A 20,185-nucleotide genomic window follows, 5' to 3' on the forward strand; every position below is an offset into this window, starting at 1 on the left:
ACGCTGCACTCACGGACAGGTACCTCATGTGCACACTCAGTTGCACTCACATTACAACTCTTAGCACACACGTATACACGAACAAGCAAATTTCTCTAATGCACAGGTGCTTAACACATGTATCTGCATACATGCACACAGACAACCGGATCTGCTAGAAATTGTTGCGGACTGTAGATATAAATAGCTGAGAGATAAAAAATGAACCTAAAACTGAGGTGAAAGGATATTAGTAAAATGTGGTATAATACTCCCACTCCTTTCAGACAGTCCCCAGAATGATTCAGACATTCAGCAATGGAAAACTCCATGTATTCAAAATTTATTTACAATGAATTCAGTGTAAATCAGTTCAATAAATCTACTTATTAGCCTGTAACTTGTACACATTATATCTGTATAAAACTATTCGATTTGAACCACATGAATTTAGAACAAAGGATAGGCAGTAGTACACCCAGCCCTTAGACATCACAATATTTATACTGAAGATAAATTTGTAGATTGTCAAAAGGCACAATATCACATTACAAAATTAGAACATACCGTAGGCTTTAGAATGTCAAGTTAATTCAATAAACCTCAAATAAGCTGAGGAACTGACAACTGTATCATTTTTAAATTGGCAGACATTTCCATATTAATTTCACTGTCAAGTAAGCACGTTGTAGGCAGCATGGAAAAAGTTCACAGCATAAAAAATAGTTTTAAAAAAACAGAATTTTATATTTGCCTTTTTTTGTAATCTTAAAGGCACATCAGGAGCATTGCTATACACTGGAGTACACATTATGGCAGCAAAAGGGTTTAAACCAATCCTTAGAGCAATAGAGTTTCAGTGGTAAGTCCAAATGTCACGAGAAAGTCAGTGGTATTTTCCAAAGGCTGCTGTTTGTGGTCCTCAAATCTTGTACTTCATCTTCCCTTGTTCACTAATTACACATATATGCTTGGGGGAGAGAAGAAGAAAAACTTTCTGAGTTAAAATATTCAATTACACATTTGGTGCTTTGCTTGTTTGTTAAATGTTAATGAAATCTGTTTAACACTGCGTGTCACCTTAAATAAATCACATGAAAGGCAATGTGCTTATCTCTGAAGCCTTCTGCTCTTTGGCAAAAAAATGAGCAGAACAGAAATGCAGCCCTATAGTGGGCTTACCCAACAACTGTGATGTGTTGATTAGAGATAATGGAAAGAAGGAGAAGACTGGAATGTCAGATGAATATACCGAAAAGCCAAAACATGTCTTAGCTCTCCTCTCCATTGTAGAACATACACATCATGTTTTTCACTTTGTTACTGAAGCTCATGCATACATGCTTACCAGGTGAAAATAGCAACAGGAACAGAATAATTGACAGTCATGGTATGATCTGGAGCGTGCAAAACCTCAGAATGCAACCATTTGTTGTTAAGGAGGTTTAATAATAATAAAAAAATCATCAATCATCTATAAATTCCTGATATCAGTGATTTTTTTGTTCTGTGCGCAGGACAATAAGTGTGATACGGACGTGTAGCTGCAAAGCCCTTAAGCTTAGCATCAGATAGATAAGAAAAGCTGACCTTTAACATCCCACCCTTCCGCCTTCCTTCCAATACACAGAATCAATGCGTCACAGCAGGATGCCAAGTTTGGAAAACACTGACAGAGATGTTCAAATCCACTTTAGATAATTACCAAGGAGCACCTCACAGATAAACACCATGCATTCAATTTGGACAAGTTTTCAGTTAAAACCCCCACTCCCAATAAAAAAAAAAAGTTTGGAAAGAAAACCTGCAGTAGTTTCAGAGAGACACTTAAAATCTAATGGCATTTTAACTAAAGAACTATACCCACCATCGATATGTGCTGGTACCCACGTGCACATGTTTACAATGCAGAAATCTCACTTCCTCACTTCAGTATTGCACTAACCTTAATGCAAGTTGTACGAAATGACAGAGGTTTGAATGCCACTGTAAATTATAATAGGCGCCAAAATCAATCTGTATGCAGACTTTCTGTCTTCCTCCTTGGTGTATGCCTATTGCAGAGCATGATGGGACTTATTTTATAAATATGGCATTAAAAAGAAAAACACATTAAGCAGATAATTTTGTACATGCTGGAGCTGGAGTACCTTATCCAAAGTCTGATACAAGAGTGAGAGGGACGATAACAATATATTAAGTATGAGGAAAAACAATTTAAATATTACACTGATTGATTTTACAGTAAAAGTGTGTGAGAAACCTGTTTTCAAGCTTTTGGGCTCTGCTCATTGTATGTTGTGAAACAGCTCTGTTTCTGTTTTCTGATTTGCCAATAATGGTTCTGGCCACATATTCACTGTATATATCACTGATATTAATAAATAAGCAATCATTATTAATTATGAATTAATTGGATAATAAACTACAGCACCTAAATCTGTTGTGCTTGTCCACAGTAGCACCTGGTGAATATAAATATGCGGTTTGGGCAAACAGGATAGAGTCTATATGTAAAACATGTGCACAGTGTATTTGTTTATGCAAATCCATCAGGGAATACCTGTTTGGCAATTTCAGTTCCCTTCAGGTCAGGTTTCTCATGAAGAGAGGCAAACTGTCTGTTCCCTCCTGTTTGTCACACTTAAGTTCTGTTTTTAAACACCACATTCAAGGCGTGGGACATCAAGGTGTCTTTTGGTTACAGACATCAATTAAATAAATCTTTTCAAGAACGAGTGGGATTTGATGTGATTGAGTGGATTGTCTTACATTGAGGTCTCGGAAATACTCGTTGTAGTCCAAGGCGTAACCAACGACGAAATGATTTGGGATCTCAAATCCCACATCTGTTGAGACAAATAAACAGAAGCGTAGATAGCATTTAGCTGACAAGGATTATCGTGCAAATTAAATCAGATGAAACAAAACAAACAAACAAAAAAACAAGACATGTATTCTCCGTTTGGAGAAACATCAAGACAGATTAACACTATAAGAGTACTCACCGTTATATTTTTCAGTAAACAATTCATATTCTGACTACTAGTACACTGAAGATGAACACAATGTTCCCCAAATGCCAAGACCTGTGAGAGAAAATGAGAGCTACATACAGTCAGGAAGACTTCCAACTCCATTGGGCACCCTCTTCACCAGCAAACTGAAACAGAAACAGTGGAACACTCACAACACTACTCTACAGAAACAGAGGATTAATAAAAGAGAACAGGATGTGCTCCACCAATCAAAGATGTGCTCCTCCAAACAAGGAGCATGTGGTTAATAAGGTACAGAACAATGTTGATGGCGATTGGGAGATAATTTTAAATTCCCTGGCAATATTCAAGAGGTACAGCCTGAAGGTACCCTCCCATTACTGTTGCCATTGTTCTATGTTATAAGCAATATACTCCATGATTGGTGGAACTCCTGTTTGGTTTCTGTGGAAAAGGTAATGTCCTATCCGTTTATTATTATCCTTGCAAAAACTCAGAAAATGTTCAGTGTTACAACACAGCGCAGTTTCAAAGTCTAAAATAAGTAGTGCCTAATCGGTCATTCTTTTCCGCCACTCTCTCTACTAATGTTCATTTTTATGACCCTCTGCTCAAAGTGCCAGAAGGCCAGTGACATGCCACCATAGCCTGTGACCTCTGCGGTACACCCCCTGACTCAGGAGCTTGCACTTACCCGGCCACTCTCACCATCTTTGGCTGGAAGGCCTCAACGTGCTTCAGAAGAGCCTTCATGGTCTTTCCAGTGTCCACTATAGCCTGCAGGGAGAGAGGACATTATAATTACCTTAGTGTGTCTTGAAGTGTGTGTGTGTGTGTGTGTGTGTGTGTGTCAGGAAGTGTGTGCATGTACAGAACCAGAATAAGAACAAACCACAAACAAAAATGAAAGATTTGCTAATATCACATGCCAGACATTTCAAATCATCCATGAACTATTGTTCACCCAAAAACACACCCGCTCCTTCTGTTCTGAAAAACCAGCGGCTACATTATGCTCAATTTGTCCACTGTTCATGTGTTTGTCATGCGTTTTCCCCAGCAATTGCATCTAGATCAAAGAAGGTGTCAGGCACAGGCAGGAGGATTTCCAAAGGCCTTGGTAACAAATCTCACTACAGAGGGATCAGTTGTCAGAGCAGTTGTTTTTTGTCGAAGACGGACAGTGGCACCTTTTGCCATGTCTCATTTCTTTGTGTTCAGACCGCAGGCCGTCAATATAAGACATAATTATACCCCTCCACGGTTACCGCATGTGCATGAAGGCTTCTGCTTACCAGAAACCAGCCACTGTGTGCATAACCAAAATACCCTGCAATGTAACCTGTTTTACAAGCTCAGGTTATGAAACAAAAAGGACTCATCAATCAGAAGCAATTATGAAAATGTGATGAACTTCCCCATGCTTAGCTGTCACAAACATTTTCATCAGCCGCTGTCATCACCTCTGATGACAGAAGAAACAAACACACTGTTTTCAGATGGGTGATGGGTGACAAGGTTTGGAAAATAATTGTTTTGCAGACAAGCAACCAAAATACCAAATTTCATTTGGACTTCTCTGCGGAAAACTACAGGAAGCCCCAAAGACAAATTTACAATGAATGGGAAGATATTACCACAACACAGAAACTAGGTCAGACATATTAAAGCAACAATAACTTTTAAATAGATGATAAGGACTGAAATTAGATGATTTACTTTGAAGTTTGTGCAGCTTCAGTATCTCATTAGATATATAGCAGAAGTTCTTTGACTACTGAACCAATTTATTTGATACACTGTCCAAAATAACAACTCTATTCTTTGTTTTCCATCTGTTGAAAAGGAAGTTTCTGCACATTTTAAAGAGGGACTTATTTGAGCAGAAATGTCAAATGTAAAAAAAAAACTTGTTTCTGTTCTGTGCTGGCTGCAAACAGTTATGTGATGTGTTGTGATGACCTGTAAATTATGAATCCTGCTGTAATTGTGGTCATGCCCCTGGGACACAGAATGAGAAATAAGCCAAACACTGACTGACTGAATGAGCAGCACAATAAAAAGTATTACATTAACACTTTTACTTTTACATTTGCAGAAACTGTCGTGCTGTACATTGAAGGTACACATTTTTAAGACCGATTTTTGAGACCTATGCAATAATAACAATATATACATACGTGTGTGTGTGTGAATTCTCAGAACGTCCTCCTTGCATATGTGAGTGACAGTATGTCTGGCTGGCTGAATTAAGTCATGAGTTACGGCTGCTCTAAACTAGGGAATGCAATCTTCCCGTAAATAATGCCATAATGCCCCACACAACAGCGTAGATCTTACTCACCTCTACAATCAAAACGTTCTTCAAGGCATTCAGGTATGCCACAGCAAAGCAAAAAATGAAAACAAGATAAGAAGAGATGAGAAAAAAGGAATATTCACACACAGACATACAGATGAACAGAAATTACTGCCTTCACACCAATAGTGGAGCATGACTTCATCCTATGAGAAAATAAAAACCATGCGAGCTCTTGCACTGGATCCACATTGAACATAAAACTGACCCTACTACTCTTCCACAGGATCACAGGACTGGTGTATTTATTGTATGTATGTATTAATATTACAGCATTGTTTCACCTACTGCAACATTTCAATCTGCTTTATTCCCTGTGTATAATAATTTATAATGTATAATGTAATCATTTCAGCACATTTTCAAATACACTGTACTAGTCGCGGCAAATTCAATTTACAATAACCATCCATGTAATGGCTTCTAATGTCACGGTAAAATGATCAGTGTTCATTTCAGAGTTCATAAGGCCAAGAAAAATCTGGTGTAATACTGAACCTTTTAGTGCATAAGTTTCAGAAAAAAAATTAACAACCAAAATAAATGATCTAAAAAAAGTAATTTTGTTTGTTGAATTACATGCCGGCACAATGATTGGTCTGTTTACTGAATTGTATTATTTAATCGTTTCGGTGTTTCTAAATGAGCTGTGGTAGGAAAGTCATTCCTTCTTCATGTGAGGGCATTGAAATGACATTCTAGAATCCCAATCTAAAATGATAGCTCTTACAGGCATACGGATACAGGCCCATGTACTGCTTGAATCTTTTTTTTTCTGATAGTGAATCACAAACACATCATTCATCAGAGTTAACCCCTCCTCCCCCATTCAGGCAGCTGCTCCTCCCCCGTGTTATAAGGTCTTTGTTGAAGACAGAGTATCAGTGGACCGAGACTTACGTGCCGAGAAAAAGTGGGCACAGTTCCAAGTCTTCGGGGCCCACACCTGACCAGTATTATGTAACTGGGAGGAACAGTGTTTTCACAAAAAAAATTCCCTATAACAATTGACCTGCTGTTTCACATTATGCACACATCCCTGCATGACTCATTTGAGTGGATCAGCTGTTTCACTGCAGAAGAGTGGGGGTGGGGGAGGGGGGGGTATGCACAAGATCACGCAAACCATGCTGGGTGCAGGAGCACAGCTCCATCCCGCCCACCAATGGCACCCCATCCCTCCATGTACAGAACCCCACTCTGCTCACCGGACTGCAGATTCACATGCCATCTGTATTGGGAAAACTGGTGCCAGTATCAGGCGAAAAACTGTCCAAACTCCCACACAGAGGGTTATGCAAATGAAGCGCTGCTGCAGATCAGGCATGTCGGCTACAGGCAGGGCCCTGGAAATACTTCCTACACCCGGACAAAAGCGCAAGGTTTCCTTGTAAAGCATGATGGGATTGTGTGACCAAGGCCTTGGAATGAGATGGGGGCCGTAGATGGGATCAGGTCGCTCGACCCTTTGAAAGTATCTTTTGCACTCTTTTGGGCCTCACAGACTCGGGCCCTATTGTACCCAAACTCCCCCCCCCCCCGGATAAATATATTGTGGTATGAGGGGGCTTTCTGGGTCTGCATCTAAGCTTTGCAGAAACGTCAAAGCGTGTCTGTGATGGACTGTGCACCAGAGGTGGAAAGTCCAGGGGTCAGAATGTAAAATTCCTGCCATGTGTTTCTTCCACCGAGCTGATTTCACTGATTAGTTCTACCTCCTGGCTGAAGAATTGTGCCAATTAGCAAATCCAAGTGATTGGAACAAAATACTAGGGAGGACTTCAACTTTCTGAATGTGGATTTTCCACCTCTGCTGTCCACAACCAAAACACCCCAAATGAGCTGTGATTGGATACCAGAAAACTAACAGAGAAGGCATGTGACCTTAACTCTAAGAAACAAAATAAAATGCAATCTGAACGGTTGTCAGAACTAATTTTGCCTAACTGCATGTGCGTGCGAGTCAAGTTAAAGAAAAACTCGATTGAATGCAGGCCAATACACAGGCATAGAATACCTTCAAATGTATGTACTGACTCACTGGATCAAACTGAAGCTCCATTGCATGGAACCTGACTCACTTTAACTCGTCTTTCAAAGTCAGTATCATCACTAAACCTGCAAGGTCAAGCAGTGGGCTGTTCTGGCTGAACTTTTTACCCTGAATTTTAGAAAACACGTCAAACACATCAAGCCACTGCATCCTCTCGATTATCTGACAGTGTTCTGACTAGGAGGGGTAACCCACCATGTACCCCACAATGTCCTAATCCCCCAGCAACTCACCACCCATCAACAAAACAGAGCTACAGCAACAGATCCCACATTTTAGGATCAAAAAGGCACATTAAAAGTAGTGAATTTGGGTGATTCATTTGATACAGTACATTTGGGGCACTAAAAGGCCAGCTTCTCACCCATTCATCTAAAAGATATACTGCAAAGACCAGCTGATTAATTTTGCCCTGTGGACACATTGCTCCTTCTCATTGCAAAGGACTGACTCACTCTCACCCAGGCAGTGTTAACCAGAATAACAAAGCATCCTTTGTAAGAAAATATAATGATAAGGAATTTAAAACAGCCCAAATGTTGACCACTTACTGGACCTCTGTCCCAGAGTAACTTTTTCAGAACACCTCTGGTTAAACAAAACAGCCGTACGGGGACAGGCTTGTGTCAGACTGCTCCTCTTTCAGTATTCAGCCTGTATATGTGTGTGTGTGTTTGTGTAGATGTATTTAAGTCCATTTATACCTGGGCATGGGTGTTGTGTGTTTCCATGTATTTGTGTCTGGGTGTGCATGAGAATGTATGTAAATGTGTGCTTGAGCATGCACGTTTTGGATATGTGTGTTTCTGCATGTGTTTGTGCGTGCGTGTGTTGAGCCGTCACTTTTATGTGTCTTTAAGGGCAATGAGAACCCGAAAGGCATTCTGATGTTTTCAGGCTGCTGTCTCTCACAGATTGAGCTTTACCCAAGAGGGCATTTATTTCTGTGACAGAGCTCCCCCTTGTGGATGGAGACTACGTTGCAAGGAGATGACCCAAGGTGAACTAAAAATTCCACAGCATTACAGTCAGAGAAGAATAAACAAATAAATGAATAAAAGAATATCCCCAAGAGCTGATATTCTAGATGCTGAACCGAAACCGCAATGATATGATATATCTCTGGATCTGTCTAAATTGTACTAACTCCGCAGAGCTCTTCTTGGCCTAATAAGGACTGATTCCACTGGGCCTATCCCTCCACATCGGTCTTGACTCAGCTGGAGACCACAAATGGCTTTGAGCAGGTATGATCTCACGGTCAAATATGGAGGAGAGTCAGCATCACACAGAAGATGCCCTCGGCTGTCTTGCTAATAGTCTGTCTGAGATAAAAGAGCCACCACTGCTGTGTTTGACTTGAAAGTATGGCAGCATGAATCAACAGCACTGTATGTGGTGCACTAAGAATGTACAAAGTTACAAAATACCTCAGTGTGTATGTGTGTGTGTGTGTGTGTATATGTGTGTGCGTGCGTGGCCACAAACCTTGGCTCAAGGCAGGGGTTTGCCTTCGTCACTCAGAAATTCTCTATATTTTTGGAACTGGAAGATCTACACGTTCAAAATCATTTCAAAAACTGTAAATAGATTTATTATTGGTAAAATATGTTTTTACATTATTAATGAGCCAAGGGGGCAGCACGGGGGTGCAGCACTGTCGTCTCAGAGCAAGAAGGTCCCGGGTTAAAATCCCGGCCTGGGCCTTTCTGTGTGGAGTTTTCATGTTCCCTTCGTGCCCGTGTGGGTTTCCTCCGGATACTCCAGTTTACTCCCACAGTCCAAAGACATGTAGGTGGGCTAACTGGAGACTCTTAATTGCCCATAGGTATGAGTGTGTGAGTGAATGGTGTGTGTGCCCTGCGATAGATTAGTGACCTGTCCAGGCCGTATTGCTGTCACTCGCAGGTTAAGCAGGTTAGATACTGGATGAATGAGCAAAGGAAATAAGGCAATAATAAACATGTTAAAACAATGAAAAAATAACTTGGCTACGCAAAAGACCTGAGTGAAAAATTGCACATCCTTTTCTTTATACTGGTTTACATTGTATTATGTATTAATAAATATAAAGTGCTTATCACCAAATATTGTGTTCTCAAAAATGGAAACGGACATCTTACCAACCAATAGATTTATATTGTGCAATAATGTAATCTTGGCCACCTTGGCTACATGAAACTATGCTGTTTGTTCCAATGGATTTTACAGCATTACGCCAAGGTAGGCTGTGCCAAACTCTCCCATACATACCTTCCCACTCAGGACAGAGAGATCCTCCCCACCCAGTATGTGGAGGTCTTCAGTGGAATGGTCATTCTACAAAAAAAACGACAGGTAAAATCACAGGGCTGCAGTGAAAACATTTTGCTGTTTGATGAGATGCGACAGCCCCAATCCTGACCAACCATATCTTTACATTCACTGTTGTTGTGAAAAGCGTGCCCGGAATCAGACGTCCTTTTGTCTGAAACAACGAGAAGTCTTCTACTGCTTTGTTTGGGCTCCAATTGGCTTCTCTGCGGGAGGTCAAGTGGCACTCTGATGTTGAAATTGCTGCGCTACTCTGCAGTCTGCCGCCCTCAGTCACAGGAGGCTTATGAACAGTGGGAATTCCCCAGCGGCACTATGTGGCAACTTGACCCCACCTGCTTTATTAGAATTAGCCCAGAATGTGGCTCTTCATTACATTCACCGAGTCTGCAGCAAAAGTACAGCACGCACATTTGCAAGAAACCTGACTGTGTGTGTGCATGTACATGTTTGTGCATGTGTGCACATAAGTCTGTGTCCTCCTGTGAGTATGTGTGTGCCACTGTGTTGTTGTGCTAGAGTGTGCGTTTTTGTGCAAGTAATTCTGACTGAATTGTGCACTCTATATGAGTATCTACAGAGTGTTTAATGAGCAACATTACAGGGACAAGAGACTAACAGGGGCCAGCAAAATGAATTTGTCACTGTACTGCATACCGATCCTACTCTACAGTCATACACCAGGGAAGGATTATTTCAGCAAACAAAGATAACAGTTCCATCTTTCCTTCAATTGTTTACTTCCAACAAGCAGTAAACACACAGAAACAGAATTTTAACCGCTGAAGCACCAAATGTGAATCTCAACAAAACATCTGGTATATCCATTGTCTAGTCACAACAAAGCCACTTGATCCAAATACTACTTCTCATAGTAAATTTTCCATTTCTACTCTTGCTTACTTTTCAGAATTTTAAAAGGAAAGTCCTCCTGAGCTGCTCTACATCAGGTATGGATTGTGAACACAACACATACTTTCACCTCCCTACCATGGTGCATGTTGAGTGCTGATTCACTGCAATTCTCAATGATCTTAATGATAAACATGCCCCATTGGACAGGATTTTTTTCTCTCCAAGTCAAGTCTGCACCAATCCACTTGTCCCATAGCTGAGTACCCGGCACACAGAGACTGGTGAAGCCATGTACAGCTCAGTAAACAGACACAAACACACAGGAACATGAACACACAAACATGTACACATACCCGCAGTTAGCCACACATGCAAATGGACAGGATAACAGGCATACAACAACTGGGCAGCTGTGTGGATGAAGAACAGCGGATGGGGTGAGGCTAGGCTCAGTGTCACAGTAGCAGCCAGGACGGGGTTCCATATGGGCCCTCCCCCCAGGTCACATGACTGCCTTTCCCAGTGCCACAGCAGAGGAAACAGAGGAGCTCTGGCGCACCATGACACCCTCTAAAAGACAGCAGACTAATCCATTGTTACAGCTATAGGTGACAGCTATAGCAGAGGTCAGGCTCCATAGAAAATTATGCCTGCTGCACAAAGGTCCATTTTAGGACACCCTCCAAATTCACTCTGCTTTGCTATTGGGTGTTAGGTGTTAGTCGCACTCTCTCCTGGGCACCACTTGATTTTTAGTGACAGGTGTCAGTCGTCACTCACAGCTGCCCTTCTGCCACACTGAAGAAAATAAAACGGATGTGTCAGAGGTTTAGGAATGTAATAAGAGTCTTCTCAGCCCCCTGGATGTGTAGAGAAAGAAAAATGCAATTATGTCCATGGACAGCATTGACCAGTTATTAGGACACTGGTTCTGTGCTAGAGGGTGATAGGTCCTCAGGTCTGGCCTGCTCCTAAATGTATGCATTCATCACACTCAGTTTTCATAAAATGAACAGGACTTCAGAAAGCAGACTGCATCTATAATGTGGATAAGACTGCAAAATTGGAGAAGAGGGATTGAGAGAAAATGACAGATATTCAATCTGGGAACATTTACCTTGCGTTAAAAATACATGCAAATTCAAATATGCTCCGTCCCATGTTTACTCATTTGACATTAAATACTCTTCTTGGTATGTTTATATAAAGCATTCAAGTCATAATTTATGCTTTGCCACATTTAAATAATATATCAGTTCATGCTGTGTACAGAACACACTATAATGGAAAAAGCTTTTTAATGAGAACCTGAGATGAGAATGAGAATTTAAAATAGACTGCTGACTGTAAAAAAAATTTTCTCTGATTATATTCCGCCAACATCACCCCCTGCTGGCAACAATATTGTAAAACAGACAGGAAGAACAGAAACAGAAATTATCTATATGATCATGCACATAAGGGTTGTTCAGGTTGACACATATTAGCTCAACAGACAGCAAAATTTAATTCCACATTTGCTGGTGGAATTCTAACCCTATTTTATTTATAGTGGGGCCCGTTAAACCTAAAGAAACTCTTATTCTGACAGAACAGGCTCCATATACAGTACGGTCAGGGGGGCGGGGGTTTCCGCCTGAACAGAATGGTGCGTGTAGTCATTCAAATCAGACTAATAATTGACCATTTTAAGCAAGTCATCACAAAAGCTGTTTACAAAAGTGAGTTTAATCACTTCTTGTTAGAAACTGGTGAGGTTTCGAGGTACCAATTTATAAATATCATAAGTATGAAACAGCCTCATAGATGGATTCCCATTTTTCTCATTATTGATTTGGTACTGCTAAAAAGTTTTATGGGCTGGAGGGATATAAAGATCTGGAACGCCTGCAAGTAGCACGCTGGCAGTTCCACAGCTCAGACTAGCTAATGACCATTCAGCGACAACAAATATGTGTTTGCTACCCTAGGCTCTTGTTTGGTCGCTGTAAAATTGAAAATTAAATTTCATTCAGAGTCTGTCATGCAGAACATGGACACCTCTTTCAAACTGTAAGAAACCCCTCAAATACACCAAACAGCGTCAGGGTCACCAACTCTAAAAAACCATAACTTATCAACAGTAAGAAACCTCTCTGATACAAAAAAACAGCAAACGTATCTGAATGGGGAAGGAATACATGTAGTCTTTCCCGGATTAATTTAATGTTATCTCAATTATCTGACAAAATAATGCTTTTAACCTTTCCTCTGCTACCAGTTATGCATAGATGGAGGTGACTGCTTTCCACCAGCAGTGCGGTTCTATATGGATAGCTAGTTATCTTGGTAGATGCAGACAATGTGGACAAAACACATGATAATTATATAAGGGGTACATTTATGCCCTAAATATGATGTGACTCAAGACCAAGATCATGCCGGGAATAAGGCATGAGATCATAAACATCCAAGTCTATTTGATTTTGAATATAGATATTGAATACTTCAAGCTACCTTGCTCGGAGTCATTGATAAAACAACAACCTATGAATGTGAAGGCTGGGTTAGTCAGAAACAGAGCAGGCCTCCATAGCCGACTCTGCAGACCGGTTTCCAAACTGAAGCACTGCGCATGGACAGAACGCCAGGAGGCATCAGTCACGAAATGCTGCCATCTGCACCGTGCAGATGTAACAGGATACAAGATTCCCACAAGATAAAGCGTTGAATAGTTCAATTCTTACAATAGATAACGTACTCTGGATCACGCTGTGAGAGAGTTGTGGATGGGGGCTCAAAGGTCAAATACAAACTGCTCAAGTGGAAATATTTCAACTGGTGAATATCATGGTAAATGATCTCTTGTCACGTTTGCAGTTATTGTTTTTGTTTTTCCTCAATACAGCAGGGCCTCTTGATGCACCCTACCTTGTAGAAACCCTAAAATGAATATGTATTCATTTAGTACATATAGTGTTTTCTGCAGGAATGTTCTTACTTAAAACAAAGGAGGACAATTTAAAAAATGTATAGTAGTGTCCATTGTGGGGCTATTTTCAATTCCCATTCTAATTTGGAATTCCAAATTTGCAACCACAGGCGCGGCCATGCACAATCCCCTGCCTAATCAAAAGACTATAGACATAAGGGATCTCGAAAACATGTGCTGAAGCGAGCCTGCTTCTTTTCACACTGCAGCCTACAGCCAAGCTTGCACAGAATTTCATCAAAGGAATACATTTCACGGGCACACAATCGACCAGCATGGGTTTTTAGAGAGTGACTAGTACCCCTAACCAACTGAACCTTCCCATACCCTGGGTGATGGAATCGCCCCTTGGCCAGGACAAATTTTTCATGAAGTGCCTTTTTAATAAGTGGAAACGAGGTCTGTGTTTACAATGTATCAGTAGTCAGCCGGGTGCTGGGTGGCTCGTTCTGTTAAGGCACTGTTCTAGTGTGCGGATGAGCCCCATGGTCTGGTATCAAATCATGCCAGTACCAACTGTGGCTGGCAGCCCTCACAAGGTGACACATAATTGGCTTTAGCATTGGCAAGGCATGAGACGGTTTCAGTCAAGCGGGATGAAGCCATCTTACTGCACACAAACAACCCCCCGCTGGCTGATCATGTGCCAGAAAATTTAGGTGGACATTAAGTGTCTTCCTCTGACTCCTGTCTGAGTAAGTTTGATTTGAGAACTGCAGCGTAATAAGAAGACATGGCTAAGGACAGCACATGCTATATCGGGGGCGATATAGCTCAGGAGGTAAGACCGATTGTCTGGCAGTCGGAGGGTTACCGGTTCAAACCCCGCCCTGGGCATGTCGAAGTGTCCTTGAGCAAGACACCTAACCCCTAACCTCTAACTACTCTGGCGAATGAGAGGCATCAATTGTAAAGCGCTTTGGATAAAAACGCTATATAAATGCAGTCCATTTACCATGTACATGCTTGCAAGCATTCTTCCAAACGGACAATGGAGGTGGCGAGGGCACTCATCTGAGCCCCACTGAAAGTGATGTCATTAACCTGACCCCCACTGGGAGTGATGTCATTAACCTGACCCCCACTGGGAGTGATGTCATTAACATGACCCCCCACTGGGAGTGATGTCATTAACCTGATCCCCCACTGGGAATTACAGCATTAACTTGACCCCCACTGGGAGTGATGTCATTTATCTGATTCCCCAGTGGGAATGATGGCATTCACCTGAGCCCTGCTGGGAGTGCCGTTGTTTACATGGGCACAACTATGAGAGCACGGCTTGTGGCAGGAGACAATAGGTGTGACCTGGGTGTGACCTGCACCAGGGGAGGAGAGAACTGTAATCTTCAGATACAAAAGGCTTGCTCTAAACCAACTTGTTTTATTTTGGCGAGCAGCCCAACTTTATTTCCATTACACATATTTAGGAAGCTGTAGGGACATGCAACTGTTGGTGATGGGTGGGACATATAAGTAAGAATAACCAACTTTAAAGGGCCACTGAATTTGGTGGATGCTTAATGCACAGTACCTCCCTCTGAGGTCAATTCCCTAATTAATTCAATTCCAGAAAATGTAACTTCACACTGTTTCGACAACATATGCTTTAAAAGGTTAATCAGATGAAAATGACAGGTGTCATTTCAGAGAGAAACCCAACTACAGGAGCTCCTTACAGAGCTTAGACTTCTCTCCTTTTCCCAAAAGACATTTGAATATGTCCCTTTATGCAGCCCACACACCACACCCCACTTGTTTGATTTTTGTGCAGCTGAGAGACTGGGTGGGGTGGGGATCCACACAGCAGATGCGTGGTGGGTGGATACCCTCCATACACTCACTAAGTAGCTCTTGAGCCTGATGAAGTCGACCCTCATGAGCAGGGATCTGCTGGAGTTGTGGCTCAAGGCCTTCATGAACTCCACCAGGTCAGCACAGAACTGGTACCCGCCCTTCAGCACGCACAGCACCACCATATCGTGGTGCCCGATGTCATCAATGATGTTTCTGGCCAACCGCTCCGTCCTGTGAAATTAGACCCAATAACCACACCCGTTAACATTCCCTCGCACTGGTGTTTTTCCTGAACAGTCAAGCACTGTCCACAATTGAATCCTGAAGTCACAAAGATCTAGTTAGGCCACTTACACTTAATAGCTGAGGAATGCAATCATTAGAATTCCTCTAGAGAAGAAAAGGATATTCTGTAGTATTTAGTCAAGTCACAGAGAGTACACATTCCATTTTCCACACGAGGGCAAAGTAGACACATGAGGTTCCTGAAGTCCATTCCAGGCAACCCCCCACTCCCCCCATATCTCCACTGGTAACAATGGAGCGACAATAACACAACAAGGTAGGAGGCACAGTAGATAACAGCTATGTTTTTCCGTTGTTCAGACAAGAAGAGAATACACCATTAATACTGACAGCTGTGGGTTTCAGCACAAAAAAATGGCTGTGATTTTTCTACTCAGCCACTTCATAAACCCCTAGGTCGGATATTAATGTGTGAAATTAAATTTCAGAATGAGTAACAAAAAGTTGCATTCTGGGGTGGGGGGGACGACAAAATATCTTTTTAAAACATAAAGTGGCACAAAAACTATTCCTTCACTTAATTGATTCTCAGTGAAACTAATCATATGTGAACCCTTCTATTCTACAATCAGAATCATGGTTGAACAACCTGGTAGTTTTGAGGTCAAAACAACAGCTTCTAAGCATGTCCAGGTGGATAGATAAGTAATAATAATTTGTGGTTCACTAGTGTAATTGTTTACCATGCATATTTTCATTAAAATATGATTCAGAAATTAAACCGAGATGGATGACCTCGAGACAGAACTGAAGGGAAATTCACCTGTCCATTATGACGCCATGGGGGATGTAGACGCTTTCTAAATCCCCATAGTAGTGTTCTGGGTACGTAAAGAGGTCTAAGCTGTAGCCAGGCCAGTCGTCTTCAATCTGGGAATTAATACATTAATGAGTGAATGAATAAAATATAGACACAGTTGTGGTTTTGGGGAGAATCTAAGACATGGTATTTACATAAACATTTAGTATTATAAAATATTACATAAATATATGTATATTTATTACCCATGCATTAATTTGGCCCCCACAGTATACCTCAGTCCCAAGAAAGAGTTCATATAATGCAGCCTAAACAAAATGCTTAATATTTATGGATATATCAAACTTCCCATTTAATTTTAGTTATTGATGCCAGTCCATTAAGAGGGAATAGAAGGGACTCTTTTGATCTCAAAAATACTCTTTTCTGCAAGTACTCTACAAGTGTCACATTGTGACTTATAAAAATCCTTTGGTTTAATCTTTGCAATTACAGTATGAGACCCATGGCCATTTCTCACCATTTTGGCGCACTAAGCCAGATACCCAAAAAAATAAATCCAACAACAACATGCGGACATGCACAATTGCCATCATGCTTCAGTTACAATTCAAACTGGCAAATAACACAATAAAACAAATCAAATTGAAAATGCAATCAATAATAATAATAGTAATAGTAGTAATAATAATAATAATAAAACCAAAGGATTTTTATAAATCACAATGTGACACTTGTAGAGTACTTGCAGAAAAGAGTATTTTTGAGATCAAAAGAGTCCCTTCTATTCCCTCTTAATGGACTGGCATCAATAACTAAAATTAAATGGGAAGTTTGATATAGCTTTGGATAAAAGCGCTATATAAATGCAGTCCATTTACCAATAATAATAATAATAATGTTATTATTATTATTCTAAACAAAATAATTCTATTAAAATAGAAAAGAGGCAAATACTCAATAAAAGAACTAGAAAATGAATTAATTCTGAAACAAATATTTAACTCAACACACAGGGTATATTGTACACAGCATAGTGCACTCAATAGCCTTTTGACTAATAACCTGCTATCCAAATTGTACAGATGGGGGACAAAAAGGAAGGAAAAACTGGAATAAATGAGTGGAGAAACATAACAAATGCAGATGCTTCTATATAAGTGTACCGCATTATACAATTAAGCAATCAAAAATCTATCATGCTCTGTGGCATTGATAAAAACGTAGAGCAGGCCCACTTGACCTCAAATTTTAGATCAAGATAACAAGAGGAAGTGACTTTCAATGAGGGTTCATTATTGGGGCATGGATGGCAGGAGCTTCAGTCATAAAGATTGCTCAACTGGCTAGTGTTTCAGTAGGAACAGTGACTAATATGACATCTGCATTCAGATCGATGGGAAAGTAATTAGTTAATAGTAAATAGGGTCAGAAATTGTGGTCGAAAGCACACATTCAATGACTGTGATGCTTGTGCATTAGTGCAATATGTAAGGGAAAACAGAAGAGCAACCCTTCCTGAGGTGACTGAGTATGTCAATGCAGGATGTGATTAGACTGTGTCAGCAAGCACAGTCCATCGACAACTACATAGAGAGGGATATTACAGTAGGGTTGCAGTACATATACCCCAAATCACAAAGACAAATGCACATTTGAGAGTTCAGTTGTGCAAAAACCACAGACATTGGCCTACAGAGATGTGGGAGAAGATGATATGGTCAGATGGTATGATATGGTTGGAAACCATGAAGCAATATTCAAATTGACAATCTTCTAGTTTCAAGGAAGTTCAATTCGGTGCACGTCATCATCATGTATCTAATGTAGTCACGTTGAACTGCGCTTGACCCAACCACACCTCATTCTCAAACGACGAGCATCACATGTGGGCAAAGGAACCGCCGGTCAGGGCATCTTCATCAAAAAAGCGTGGGGTGTGTAGTGTAGTGCGAGCATGAGTTTATTTTCTAAATGAATTGGACGCATCGGATGCCACTTTAACGGACATTTGAAAGTAAATGGGGCGCCAGATAAGTAAATAACATTTTTTTCTCGCACCACTTCGGCGCCCCTCCCGGCGACCGCCTAGTTCGCCTATTCCTAAAAACGGGCACGATGAGACCTGGAGAACAAGCTTGACCAAAATGTTTATCTCTCACATGAATCAATGCAGCGCAATGCAGACAACCGAGTTTTACATCCTTGGGATGAACACGCTGGATACCGAAGTTAATTTTATTTTCAGTTTCAATTGAACTTCACTGTGCATTGTCAAAGCACATCGTCACAAAGCAGCTTAACAGAGATCCGACACGAGCCCTTCTCTATGAAGAATATAAGTGGATCAGTGCGGCGCCCGCACTTCACCGATGTCCGTAAATACTCTCCCAAGTTAAGGCAAATCGTACTCGCCCGTAATCAGTTCTGACGGTTGGTGGGTTTCACTGAACTTTGCGCATATGGTTTTACATTTATTTTAAGTAGGTCTGGATGATCTGGTAGTGGCCATCCACCACCAAGTTATAAAGTTAATACAGCCTAATATAAAGATTGGTGGAGCCATAGTGTTATACACAATAGTTGTTATTGTTGCGATTTTCACTGCCCATTTTTCTTGCAAGAAAAATTGACGCTTAAAGAAGTGAAACAAGTCCTAACCATGAGTAATCGATTATTCGTCGTAAGTTAATGTTAATTCAACAGCACAGTCAAATCGTCGTTGCAAATTTCCGCCGATACTCAAAATGTGTAAACAAACATTTATCAAACCAAGTCTCTGGATCTTCTGACATTATTACCAAGACAGACTTCACGATATTTACCACAATCCTTCCGTCCCTCTTCACGGTTTTGGTTGCATCACTCTTTGCCATGTTTGTTTGCTTCAACTTGAAATATGTCTTAAAACTTAATGGGAAATGGTTTAACGTTATAACTTCTAAAGAAGAAAGTGCGCCAGTGTAGCTATACGGAGAAGAACACGAGCGAATGAATCGAAGGGCTCCACCTACCTACTCCTCACTCTGACAGAAACATGGGTCTGGCATTAGTGAATCCGTTGACAAAAGACACACACACACGCACACACATACGCACAGACAGACACAGCTATCCTGGAGGAAACACATGATTTCAGCGTCATGCTGAAGTTATTATGTAGATTGAGAAGGTTTGATTAGTCATTTAACTGGCTTTCAGTAACAATGAATTTACTTTTGCTACTGGACTACAGGACTGGAATATCAGTACCAGTATATGTAATGTTGAATTTGTAATTTGAAAGGAAAGGAATTAATCCTCTTTGGACATATGCGTGCTATACTGGATCCCTGTGACTAAATGCATACTGTCTGCAATTATGAATACATGAACCTCAATTCTTTGCTTTGGTGACTGGAGGCCATAGTGTCAGTCATGATTGAATATTCTGATCCCCTGCCAAGACTTTGAGATATGGCAGGCCTACCAACTGCCTCTGCTTGGGATTTAGTACCAACGGAAAGCTCTGGCCACTTTTTCATCCCACAGTATAACTGGATAAATAATTCCTTCTCTCTCGACTTCTTATGTGTGGTGAGCTTTCTGGTGCAAAATGGCCATCTTGTATCAAGATGCTGCTGATTGGAGGTGGTTGATGCGAGCTTCTATTTTCACTGTATAAAAGTTGCAACTTGTGAAAAGATGCTATAAAATAAGAAGTGCCATAAAATGCAATCCATTTTTATTATTGGAATAAGGAACCAGTCCTAAAGCTACAGTATAATCTCAGAGCAAAAGGCCTTGTTGTCCT

The 20,185-nt window shown here is 40.9% G+C and overlaps 1 protein-coding gene across 3 annotated transcripts; it reads right to left on the minus strand.

Moving 5' to 3' along the window:
• Positions 1 to 305: 305 nt before the first annotated feature.
• Positions 306 to 19,400, minus strand: prtfdc1a (phosphoribosyl transferase domain containing 1a). Of its 3 annotated transcripts, XM_064332494.1 has the most exons (10): positions 19,218 to 19,400; positions 16,396 to 16,502; positions 15,374 to 15,557; positions 9,644 to 9,709; positions 5,323 to 5,340; positions 3,673 to 3,755; positions 3,096 to 3,142; positions 2,752 to 2,828; positions 2,543 to 2,630; positions 831 to 949 (listed from the first exon to the last, which is right to left on the minus strand). In XM_064332494.1, exons 1-9 carry the CDS (start codon positions 19,266 to 19,268, stop codon positions 2,580 to 2,582), a joined length of 684 nt encoding a protein of 227 aa, XP_064188564.1. In that variant the 5' UTR covers positions 19,269 to 19,400; the 3' UTR covers positions 831 to 949; positions 2,543 to 2,579. The 3 variants fall into 3 exon arrangements, with proteins under 3 accessions (XP_064188565.1, XP_064188564.1, XP_064188567.1); XM_064332495.1 differs by lacking the exon at positions 2,543 to 2,630 and having other exon boundaries at positions 306 to 949; XM_064332497.1 differs by lacking the exon at positions 5,323 to 5,340.
• Positions 19,401 to 20,185: the final 785 nt, after the last annotated feature.

This window comes from Anguilla rostrata, chromosome 4 (assembly GCF_018555375.3).
Source record: "Anguilla rostrata isolate EN2019 chromosome 4, ASM1855537v3, whole genome shotgun sequence".
NCBI classification, from domain to species: domain Eukaryota; kingdom Metazoa; phylum Chordata; class Actinopteri; order Anguilliformes; family Anguillidae; genus Anguilla; species Anguilla rostrata.

Excerpts from the sequence above, each read along its gene's own strand:
- prtfdc1a (XM_064332494.1), bottom strand. The coding sequence starts at position 19,268 with ATGGCAAAGAGTGATGCAACCAAAACCGTGAAGAGGGACGGAAGGATT. Across the intron at positions 9,710-15,373 it reads TCAGGCTCAAGAGCTACTTA|AATGACCATTCCACTGAAGA; the intron begins GTGAGTGTATGG and ends TTTTTTTTGTAG. Across the intron at positions 2,829-3,095 it reads AGTTGGAAGTCTTCCTGACT|ATGTGGGATTTGAGATCCCA; the intron begins GTATGTAGCTCT and ends TTGTCTCAACAG.